Genomic DNA, 12,811 nt, shown 5'->3' with positions numbered 1-12,811 from the left:
ATACTTATTTTACGAAAAATATAAGAAAAAAAAGGTTTCACTGCGATAAACTTAACTTTATGGCTTACTTAATATTATAGCTTATGGAAGTATAATTGATATTTTGCATTTAAAAAAAGCTAGACTAAATCATGACTCAAATCATATAAAAAAGATAAAAATTCAAATGGTCTACTGTTTTATTTATATTTGAGCGTTTTGTGATTATAATGTTTCAGATTATTCTGTTGGCAACAACTGTTGGCAGTGTTTGAATAAATTGAATCTATTATATTATTCATGAGTGCTGGCTGGTGTTAGAATACTGGTGTACAGATGTGTATGTGTCAGTGAGTTTAAAATGATGATGTTGACCCAGATTACCCTAAAACTTAAAAAAAATCTTACCCCTGCATTATTTATGATTTTTCGATATACTATCAATTATATAGCCACTACAAAAAACCAAAAAAATAAAGCGGTGTTTCTCCTGGTCGGGTTAAATGGGTTAAAGACGATGCAATAAGTAGAAATAGTGTCCGACCGAAACCTGTCTTTTTGCTGAAATCTAAACCAAACCTAATTAGAATTCAGTTATCAATATAAAACTAGCCGAGCGCAGTCTGAAAGTACAATGTTGGAAGTTTTGGTCAAACACTACAAAAAATGCATTTTTTTTTTTCAAATTGAATGGTCCTTTGTGTGAAGTACAATAAATAACCAATTAAGATCAAGAACTAAAAAGTGGTATTGTTTTATAGAAATCATCGGTACCTACCTACAGCATTTGTTTATGATAGGTATAGAAGGCAACGCGGGAGTCCGCTGGATGCGGGTGGCGCAAGACCAGTCATTGTGGCACTCTTTGGGGGAGGCCTATGTCCAGCAGTGGATGTCCTCTGGCTGATATGATGATGATGATGATGATAGAAGGCAAACGAGCAGACGAATCGGCTGATGGTAAGCAATTACAGCCTATGAACACCTGGAACAGCAAAGCAAGTGCGTTGTCTGCCTGTGATGTGAGGAGGCTCTTTTCTTGACTGCTTGAAAGTCGTATTGGTACGCATACGGCGGGTGCGGGGATCAGAGAAATCCTAACGAATATTATTTGACCGTAATTGTCTGTCAAGTCAAGAATAACGAATATAGAGATCCTATAAAGAATGAAGAAGAAAAAGGGAGATACACATGAAAAGTATAATCTGTTAAGTTATAATAGAACGAAAAATAGAGAGGAAACGGCGAAGGGGAAGAAGGAGGTTGAACTGGCTTGATAACATCAAACTGGACTGGACAAACATCGATGACGCGGCCACGCTAACAAGACTGGCCAAGAATAGAAAAGACTGCAAAGGTGGTCACCGACGCCCGCTAGGACATGGTACGAGTAGCAGAAGAAGAAGAAGTAACCGTCTGATATGAGAACAAATTATACTAGGTATGTTTCTATGGAGTCTGACGATTAAATCACTCATATACAACCATTTCGGTTCCAACAACGCAATAAACGGCCCCATGATAGGCCGCAAGAATCCGAAATGCGGGCATAACTCACGACTGTTTAACTTTACTATTATGCTTTATTAACCACATCATCGTGTTTAAGTATGCTCTATCGGCTTTTAACAGTTAACCGTTTATGGTAACATTTGTTAACGGCCTAAACAAATTGGTACAAAAGATTCAAATTTAAAGTACTACACTTCCTTATCTTAGCGCTTTTTTCCCAAAGGTAATATTATACTCGGCAACATAGGTACCATATTCCAGGCTATGTAGGACCAAACCAAAAGAAGAACTTGGTATTTGTTACATTTTTTTTATTTTATCTTCTTATTTTATTTTATTTTTAAACTTAAATTAAAATAGCCTTTATTTACAACACAAAGAACAGTTTCACATTAACTCTCTACATATTTTATTTATTATCTCCCATTTTTACTTTTTTCTATTCTTTGTTTGCTTGCCCTTCGGCAAAGGCCTCCTTCAGCCTTCTTCCTTGTTTTTGCTTGTGTTTACTTGTGTTTTAAATATTATAGGACAGCATTCTTTTATTTTAGATTAATTTAATTGTATTACTAACAAATTATATGGGCATTTGTCTGAATTAAATAATTGAAATTGAAATTCTTACACAGAAGCTCAGACTTGTGTTGTAGATACTCACTCAGACAACAATATATAATATGTAAATACTTAAATACATAGAAAACACCCATGAATCAGGAACAAATATTTGTGCTCTTCGCACAAATAAATGCCCTTACCGGGATTCGAACCCAGGACCATCTGCTTCATAAGCAGGGTCACTACCCACCGGTGTTGGCCGAACGTTAATTGCAATTAAACATTAACCAGTAAAAATTGAACCGTAAACCGTAACGGACGGTTACCCACTAAGTCAGACCGGTCTTATAAGCCTTAACCTAAGTTCGTAGATCAATTTTCCACTTTACTATTTCTGTTGCTTTGTCTTCCATTATTTATTTTGTATGTTCAATTAAAATCATTAAAAACAGGTCCAGGAACTAGTTTACAATGACATAACTAATATACTACCTAGGTATAAGTATATAAAGTGAATATTTATTTCTTGTTTAGGTTATATGACGTTATGTCCTATAGATAAGAACTATAGGACATAACGTAATATAAGTCAAAGAAAAATAATGAAAACGGGTATTTTCTTAATACCTGGCGTCGTAAAATTTCAATTATCATAAATACGAGGGCTTTCAAATGACTAGAATGATGAATTTGCAAAACCGCAACGCTTTGTATGCCAAATAACGTTAACCACAAGTACAGGAAAACGCCGCGCCGCTACAAATGGTTGTTTTACAAGCATGCCTTTATGTTTAACTAGTTTAAACCAGCGAGTCTGTCTCACACAAAACACATACGTGTATTTCACACCCTCAGAGAAAATAAGTTAAAAAGGTGTGTCATTTTACGGTATGTTTTTGTCCAAGTAGGTATAGTTAACGCTATCTCTACTGAGCTCGTTCACTTTTACTAACAATGGCATTCTGTTAAACAAAAGCCATTATTTCTTTTGTGTGAGCGCGTGCTGGCCTTTGTGCCTGAGGCTCACACACAATGGCCACGCGCCCAATCACATAGGCCACGTGCTCTCACTAAAAAAAATAATGGCTTTGTTTAACAGAATGCCATTGTTGGTACAGGTAAGTGAACGAGATCAGTAGAGACAGCGTTAACTATATCAATGGGGTAAATATCATCGAATTTCATTTATAATTTGCCTCAAAGAATAATAGTGCAAATATACACTCGAAATGACTTTCTTTTTCATAAAATTTGTAAGGTTTAATTAACAAACATGTTCACACTTGTATAACTGTGGTAAAGCAAACATATGTAATGATAATAATCATAATCACTTTTCCGTCGGCTTACTAAACTGGTGTTGCTGACACTTACGGTGTTAAACCAAAGATCAGCAGCTAATAAACCATAATATGTTTTTTTTTTGTCTCGTTAGCAGTCATTAAGAGTCCCCGGCAAGCTCGAGTTCTCCATACAAACGTAGTTACACTCTCATTTTAAAACGACTAGCTATATTGCTCTGAAACTTTGTACTTACAATAGGATAAGGTATATAGGTAGCTTCAGATACCATTAGTAAAAAATACAGTGAATTTAAGTTTGTTTTATATACTAGAGCTGTATAAACTAATTACAGACTTAGATATACCTCATGTCATTATATATGCAAAGTTTCATTACAATCCAACTCGTAGTTTTAAAATGAGAACGAAACTGTTTGTATGGAAAGGTGAAATTCGGCCGAGCTTGCCGGGGACCCTTAAATCATTTTCCTAATAAATTATTACTAGTTAGATATTGTACCAACGAACTAATAAGACATTTAAATGAAAACGAACTGGAAATAATTGAGTAGGTACCTATTAATAATCATGTTAACGACCAATGGCCAAATAACTTGTTATACAACAATAATTAATTATATATATCATATGTCTTTATACTATTTCACCACTAATGCATACGTTTAAAAAAAGCTGAAATATGTAGGTATACAATACAGTAGCTATTATTTCATACTAACCAACTGCCACTAATGAACACATGTTGCCACCATACAATAAACCATAAATTTCATAGACTGAAAAAATGACATATGTACTAAGAAAAATGACCAAGGCCTCCAGTGGCCAACGCTGGAATTGAACCAGCGTCCTCTGCTATCACTCACTGTCACTTTTTCTTAGTATATGAGTTATATGACATTTATTTCAGTTTATAATTTATATGGTAGTGTTTCTACTTGAAATAAAACAAATTAAATTATTTTCAGAAAATATTTTAATTTGTTCTAATACCTACTTCTAATAGCGTAAATTTCAGCCTTATTCTAATGAAAATAGTCATCATTCCAAGTTATATGTCAAGCGCTTTGTGCAAAACAAGACAAAATTAATTAAAAAGTAAGTTTAAAGTTACCTGAGCTAGGTCGGTCGCTGTACCTCGTGCAGTACACCCACGCAGGCCACAGAGTAGAGTTTCCTTGGTTATTCGCTTCTGAACTGCCACATGTAGATGGAGCTCCACTGGATGTTGACGATACTATGGAACTGGCTGAATCTGGCCTCTTAGCCTCAACCGGCTTCGGAATTTCTTTCTCCTTTTGCACTTCCCCAATTTGCGAAACAGTCTGCCTTAAACCACCCAAAGGCGGCAATCTGTTAAAGTCAGGCTCTTTAGACTTTAAATAGTCGAAGCTGTACTTCTGGAAGTCAGTCTGCTTCGATAAATCGTAAGGTTTGTAGAGGATGCTATGGTTAGGCCCGACGGATTTTGGTCCTTCGATCTTGCTCGTTTTTCTTAAAGCGTTTAAACCGAATTCAGGGTGTAGGATGTTGCTTATGGAGAAGTTGATGGGTAGGGTCGGTTGTTGTGTTTGATTCAATTTCGGGTCGAAATCTTGGTTGATGACAGGCTTGACATCTGGCGTTTCGGGTCTGTAATAGTTCTGGTATTCTTGAGGGCTTGGTGGCGGCGAATTGGGTTGGACCTTGACGATAGTCATTGGAGTGTTGCGTTCGTACCTCGGTTCAATAGTCGTGCAGGTATACTGACTAGGTTGGCAGTAGGACCCCAAGTTCTCCGCATGCGGAGCCGGTACGCGAGCCACCGGCCCCGGACTGTTCGCCTGATTCGGACTGCAGCGGTCTTCAAAAGCCATGATAACTCAATTCAAGTCAATATCACTCAATGTCTTTATTATACAGTCGATACACAGCTCACTTTCAACATCGATTTATGCATGTCAGTTTGTAATTCAAATTTGGAACGCGGCTGTCACTTTGACAGATGGGACGACTGCGCACGACCGCGGCGGCCGACTGACTGAGCTGCCGAGGGGACACGCCCCTCAACAAACAAGCTTTTTTTTTCACCCTACCCCCTTCGGTTTTGTAGGCGTTATCCGTTTAGGCCCCAACGCTTTCGAATGTGCTACGTCTCTTTTTAACTTAACGGTTTTATTGTGGGGTAACTGAGATGGGTGTAGCAATTGATTTAACGTGATTGTGTATTTAGTGGGCATGGAGGGATTTGTGAATTCTGTTGTAAATTGGCGGTATGGCTCTTTTGCATTCGTAATGTTTCAATATCGTGCTTTTGTACTGAATTTCAATTAAAGCCTGACAGAATTATTATATTGATAGGCGGTTGATGAATTATTGAACGTTTTCTTTTAAAATGTCATAGCGTAATTAAGTTGTTTTGGTATTTTTAGATTTTCTTGTGATGAGTTTTTGTTCTTGTAATGTATTTAGGTACGGTTAATGTTTTATTTTAATGTTTTGTGTGTTGCTAAGTTTTTTTATAGTCACTGTATGTTTAAAAGTAAACCAATTTATATTTATTTATTCGTAGCATAGAGTAACTTATACTAGAGCGGTACTGTCATAGTAAATTTTGTAACTCCAGTAAATTCACTGCCATCCGTCGACACACTTTAAAACTAAAAATGAAGATTTATAAAAATACGATAAAAAGTATTTAAATATGGATAAATGATTTTTTTATTTGCATTAATTATTTTTATGATTTTGACACATGTTCTTTCACTGATATGCGTTAAAATTGTTAAATAACAAACGAAACCGTCAACGCCATCTATACGACAGTAGGCCAAAGCTAGTAGCGCCCTCTGAACGAGAAGCCCTCGAGGCACGTTTTTTCCTTAGACTGTATCCATCTATTACGGAGTTATATCTATCTTTGGAGTAGGTAAAAATTAGTTATCAAATTATTAAGTACTATATTTTTAATAAATTATGGTTTTAAAAGTTAGATACATAAATAAGCATTAAAGTACCTATTGTTTTTTATAAAACGTACTAATATGGTACTTGACCATTTTAAATTGAGGCACTTTATTCTAATATTTTATTGGTTTTTATTCTATATTGCTGAACAGAGTTCTGAAAAGGAAGACAAAAAAACCTTCAAACACAAACTTGCTTTTAGCAGTGTAACTCAAAAAACAAGTAAAAACCGGACAAGTGCGAGCCGGACTCGCGCACGAAGGGTTCCGTACCATTACGCAAAAAACGGCAAATAAATCACGTTTGTTGTAATGGGAGCCCCACTTAAATATTTATTTTATTCTGTTTTTAGTATTTGTTGTTATAGCGGCAACAGAAATACATCATCTGTGAAAATTTCAACTGTCTAGCTGTCACGGGCATGAGATACAGCCTGGTGACAGACGGACAGACAGCGGAGTCTTAGTAATAGGGTCCCGTTTTTAACCTTTGGGTACGGAACCCTAAAAATGAGCAAAGCCCATTCGCAAGTTAACGATCCATTGTCTCCCAGTTTTTTTTGGAAGTTACGCTGTTTTACCTCAAGGCCAAAAAATATCAAAAATTTAATTTGTTTTTTCTTTTCTTTTCTAGTCAGAAATTTTGCATGAATAAACTGGCATCTGATACGTAACTTTAAAATATTTAGTAAATTACTAGCGAACGTGACAAAGGCTTTTGTTTAACAGAATAGGGTCTGAGGCGTAAAAATCATTTGAGAAAATTCATACTATATCGTGTTCGCTCGTACTTGTCCGTACTTACATTACATTACAGACGCACGATAACTAAATATGATTCAAATATCATTTTGATGTCAGTGTAACGTTCCAATTGGCCTATTATGGCATTACTCAAAAACGAATTACAAGCCTAAATTAGCTATTAATCGTGTGTCTTTACCTGTAATTTTGACTTATGTATTTGTAAGAAATGAAATGAAATTTATTAATGTAGGTATGTGGAGAATGGGTTACATATTAAGCTCTTAAATTGCTATTCTAAAGAAAGGGATAAACATAATTTAACAAATTCAGGCTAGTAAAGTTTAATGAATGAGGGGGTTAGACTAGGTACACATCTTACACAATCAATTTTGCTAGTAAGTACAAATTTATTTAAAAAGCAATGTCACGATTACGGAAACCTAATTTGCTACCACATCAATGTCTGACTCGACAAAACATTTGAATAACAATTGCTCAACAACTTTTAAAAACAAACGTTGTCGGCTTCAAAGGGACGTCACAGAGTAGAGGACAGAAAGTTAATTGTTAATTGAACCTTTCACAATACACTCATGGACAAAGGTTCTAGTAGGCTAAGCGAACAAGAAGTGCCCCCAACGACGGATTTGGTCATTCTTTCAGGTGGTGTACTGGCAGGTCCTAAAAAACACTGTGCTTAATATCAGTCTTCGATCTTCTTTTGTTTTCGAGTTAATCAGGATAACGTAAAATAAATCAGTGTATCATTGAAAGTGTCATATTTTGTAAACTTTTCAAGTTAGATTAACCAAACAAAATTATATTTGACAATAATAATTATAATAAAATAGACTACAAAATGCATATTTTTAACCTGCTACCAGTGGCGTAACGTGAACTAATCTAGCCGTGGGCGAAATCGCATCAGCGAGGCCCTTTTCTTTCACTGTACCCAAAGGGGCCGCGAGCGAGGCCCCCCTTGGGGCGCGAGGCCGTTGGCAACGGCCCACTTCGCCCACGCCTAGCTACGCCACTGCCTGCTACATATGTCCTTATACTTCATTATAAAAAAAAGCAGTATAAATCGTCTAAAACCGTAACAAAATCGTTACATCTGAATCGGGCCCCCAGTGGTGAGTTCAAACAGTAGGGTAACCGCGTAATTTTATTTGCCACTTTTGCTCTTATGCTACAGAGGAGGTAAATTATCTACTTATATTATATTACTTCGTAAAGACGGGCCTTACGGGCAGAAGTGGGCCAGTTCGTGCGCAAACCGCATTTGTACCTACACATGTCCGCTGGGCATTATAAGAACGGGCCTATCTGTGCTTTTAAAATCTTTGCTTGCGCTAAAGCGGCAAATAACTCAGCGAGCGCACTTTCTTCCCCAAATTGCGCTGTGCCACGACAATGGCGGATTGACATCTGACAGCTATTTAGGCGCTAACTGACAGCGACGCTTGTTAGCGGCGCCATCATGGAATTGCTTTTTTTTCTATGTCACGTAATTTATAGAATTTTGTGGGAGGGGTGCTGTTCTAGAATATTCTAGGCTTAAAGATCGTGTGACCCAATGGGGTTGGCCGGTCGAAATAATTAGCAGATGGTGCCAGCATAGCTTGCCCTGTCAAACCACGATGGCGCATGAAACCATGAAGCTATGATGGCGCCATCTCTGCAAACCTTTGACAGTTGCCAACCCCATTGCTTTTATGGAAACAGTTATAGGTACTTACATAGGTAACCTGACCTGACCATCAATAGACATCATAATGTTTTAATTTATTGACATCACAAGTAATGGCTGATTTTAGTTTTACCACAGAATAAGTAATAGTACTACCGTACAGAAAGGAAACTTCCTACAAAACCGAAGTTTGACAGCGGTTCAGCGTCGAATCATGCTATCTTTCTAATATATGGCACTATCCCTTTCGGTTATTTAGGGTTGTCACACACCTGATCGATTAGTACCATTAATAAAAAATTGTCATCTAACCTATTACCAAGAACCAAGAAGATCGGCAAGGTCGTATCTAAACCAGTGCAAAACCATAACAAACTGTTAGGTCGTTCAAAACCATAACAAACTGTTAGTTCGTTCAAAACCATAACAATCTGTTAGTTCGTTCAAAACCATAACAAACTGTTCGTTCGTTCAAAACCATAACAAACTGTTCGTTCGTTCAAAACCATAACAAACTGTTAGTTCGTTCAAAACCATAACAAACTGTTAGTTCGTTCAAAACCATAACAAACTGTTAGTTCGTTCAAAACCATAACAAACTGTTAGTTCATTCAAAACCATAACAAACTGTTAATTCATTCAAAACCATAACAAACTGTTAGTTCGTTCAAAACCATAACAAACTGTTAGTTCGTTCAAAACCTTAACAAATTAGCACGCGCACTCGATTCTCTTTGATTATGCTATAGGGCACTTTTATTATGCTAGAGCTGCTTTTCTCTAAGGATTATCTGATATCCGATATCGGATCGGACAACGTGAATTTGCTCTAAGGCGAACGACTTTCTAATTATGAATCACTTTTTAGAAATTTTATAAGAAATATGATTTGTTATTTACCAATGGGGTTGGCCGGTCGAGATAATTAACAGATGGCGCCAGCATAGCTTGCCCTGTCAATACCTAGAATTGTGTCAAATATTTGTTTTTTTTTAATGCCCTGGATGCCAGTCCTTTAAGCCAAATCTCATAGAAAAAGGGGCAAGCTATGATGGCGCCATCTCTGCAAACCTTTGACAGTTGCCAACCCCATTGATCTTCGGTAAAAGAAGACGTTATGCGAAGCGAAAACCCCACTTGTACATCTGTGAAGAAAATAAAAAATATGGGTGTGAAGCAAGGCTCGGAACCGGTTGTTTTCAAAACCCCGAAATAGCCCAATATTTTTAATTATTTTACAGTAGATATGGTGCTACTTTTTCGCACTAGTGCGTAAAGAGCACTTTTCGTGCATATGTCGAAAGTTTAAGTTTAAAGGGCCATATGTACTGTAAAACGTTGTGCGATATACGTGCGAAAAGGTAATTCGCAACTCGTATTGATTTAAAACACTCCCTGCGGTCGTGTTTTAATTTATCGCCACTTCGTTTCGAATTTCCTCTTTTCCGCACTTGTATCGTAAATAACTATTATGCTCTTACGTAGGACTGAATCATGTACTCGTATTTAGGTAACAACTTCGTATTATTAGATTGTCCCATTAAAAATGAAATAATAAACCAAAGAACGAAATGGAACGTAATAATACCGGTATTTTTTGTATGAAGAAAAAAACCGGTGTTAGTGTGAAATCCTCAATCTGCAATTCTGCATCGGGATACCGTGGGGACTAAAGTCCAATTTTTTTTATTAGGTATATGAGACCTTTACTAACTTCCTTCAATTACATTATAATCGAATTTAGACGGTTATAATAACGTAATTAAACACCGTGCTATTAACTTATTTTTATGAAGTTCATATTAAAAACATCAGCCTTATTAAAACAATATATACCAGCCAAGCGGCGTCATAATATTATTCATATAATAAAACGATTTTATATCAAACGATAGAAAATAAATAATATCGTGAAGAATATGAGGAATCTGTTTGTTTTATAAATGCGTCAAGAAATAGATGTGCTACGGCTTGGGCACACTGCGAGCGAGGAGGCGCTGAAAACAGATGCGATCTGAAGCTATAGAGAGTATTACTGCGATGTTCTGCCGCCAGAGTGCAGCACTAGTGCACATGCTAAACCATAGAGTAACATGCATACTACACCTACATATACATACTATGCCTTAAACAGTTTTTTGACAAACGCGAAAATGGAAATTTGGTTATCTGCCTCTATATCGATCCAATATGCAATAAGGGTGATAGAGAGGCAGAAACCGAACTTTAGAAATTCGTGTTTCGCGGTAGACCCTGTGATTGTGCTAGTGACCCTCTTCACGCAGAGTTTTGCCTAATATTTCCTGTTATCCCACGAGGACCCAGAAAGATTTTAACAGTACATATATTCCTGATCATAATTAAAGACTAAAATGTCCTATAAACTAGCATTCGCCTAGTTTCAGAGATAATACCACATATTATTATTCTTACTTAGTGCAAAACGCCTTTTTGATCGCGATGTTGCCACTGTGGGATTGATCCCACAAGGATAAAATAAACACAAGGATAAGGGTAGGATTTGGACTTGAGTCCAAATATCCTTATTGATAAGCCCGCTCCAGACTACGCGGCGCGAAGCCGCGAACGCGAGTGTGGAGTCGATTTAGCTGATTAGCGATCTAGACTCCACATTCGCGTTCGCGGCTTCGCGCCGCGATTTGCGCACGAGTGTGGAGGGCCCTATAGATGTCAGAAAGTGACAAGTAACACTTTTCAATTAGGTTTTACAAAAAAAAGTTAAAATTTTACAAATATTAGCGTTTACATATAAGGTAGAAATATTTTTTTAAATCGTAAAAAGAAAAAACAAAATTTATTTTTTGTCGATATTTACCTAAACTCAAATAACATTTTTTCCTTCTTTTGGCCTCAGAAATGCGTGGTTAAAATCTCTGGTTCCTCATGGGCCCCTTGTATACTCTGACACACCCAGTTTGTCAGTAAAAAGGCTTTGAATTCGATATGTCCGCGGCTGATCGTAAAATCCGCCCGATTTTAATATAGGTAGGATAGGTTGGTTAGGTTGCTTCAGATGCGATGCCCGAAGGGCAAACTCTCCAGAAATAGGAGCACCGCGGTGCGGGGCTCCGTCGACTCAGGGAACGAGACAAATGACTCACGATCTGGCGGGTAATATATTATTTATTCAATTTATTCAATTTTATTCAATAAAGATAACATGATCTTAATTTTTGTTAGTATATTCTTAAAAATAATGTTAGTACTTAAAAATTAAATTTGATTTTACATTTAAAATTATTATGATCGGCCGCCGTCAGATACAAGTGCTGCAGCCCGCCTTAAAAGGAAATGAATTTTTATGGCGTTGACCCGATTCAGATATAACAATTTGTTATTGTTTTGCACTGGTTTAGATACGACTGTTATGTGAAATGACTATTATGGCAAGTATATATTTATGCGAGTCTCATTCGACTAAAAGTTTTCTGCGATACGTGTTATGCGAAGTGTATTTCTGACAAATATTATGCCAGATAAGGGAAACCCGGTTTAACGGCTTAACCCCGGGTTAGTGGGATGGTGCAAGTTGGAGTTCCTGGTTTTCATGACATGAGTTTCATGTAAGTCTATTTGCACTACAACTATAACTACTATAAGTAGCTTATCTTTAACTGTGGTCCCGCCGGATCGTCGTGTGTGGCGCGCGTTAACTGGCGATCGGCGCCCGCGCACGCGCACGCCGCGCGCCACCGCGAGATGGCGGCACCTCACAGCGCTATCGATCTACAGTCTACAGTACTCTAAACCATAGATCACTTGAATACTAGATGGAGTAAGAAACTTGAATTTAAAAAAAAAACATTTATGTTATAACCGAATTGACAACCTCCTCCTTTGGAAATATACTCATCAGTAGCCCCGGGCCCCGGGGCTAAATAAAAGCTTGTAAAATCGACCCTAATCAGTACAATATCAACGTATGTAAAATAAACTGCGGCGTACGAATCAATTACATAATTAATAATGTGTTATTTAAGCAAACAAATAGACTATAATAAATAGGTAATAAGCGTAATAAGTAGCATAGCTTGTTGTACACCAATGAATGAAGG

At 37.0% G+C, this 12,811-nt stretch overlaps 1 protein-coding gene across 4 annotated transcripts in view; it reads right to left on the bottom strand.

The window, feature by feature from the left end:
- Nucleotides 1–5,450, bottom strand: part of LOC134752778 (segmentation polarity homeobox protein engrailed-like) — a 35,262-nt gene extending 29,812 nt beyond the window's left edge. For 2 of the 4 annotated variants that reach the window (XR_010128770.1, XM_063688478.1), the window contains exon 1: nt 4,468–5,449. Coding sequence is in view for 3 of the 4 variants with exons in the window: in XM_063688478.1 (XP_063544548.1) it covers nt 4,468–5,209 (742 nt within the window). In the remaining variant the exon portion in view is untranslated. Of the gene's footprint in view, nt 1–4,467 lie in introns of all 4 variants that reach the window. The other 2 variants (XM_063688480.1, XM_063688477.1) reach the window with 2 other exon arrangements.
- Nucleotides 5,451–12,811: the final 7,361 nt, after the last annotated feature.

The sequence above is a fragment of the Cydia strobilella genome, chromosome 25, assembly GCF_947568885.1.
Source record: "Cydia strobilella chromosome 25, ilCydStro3.1, whole genome shotgun sequence".
NCBI lineage: Eukaryota > Metazoa > Arthropoda > Insecta > Lepidoptera > Tortricidae > Cydia > Cydia strobilella.
The sequence above is the reverse complement of the archived record's forward strand: the minus strand, read 5'-3'. Positions and strand labels throughout refer to the sequence as shown.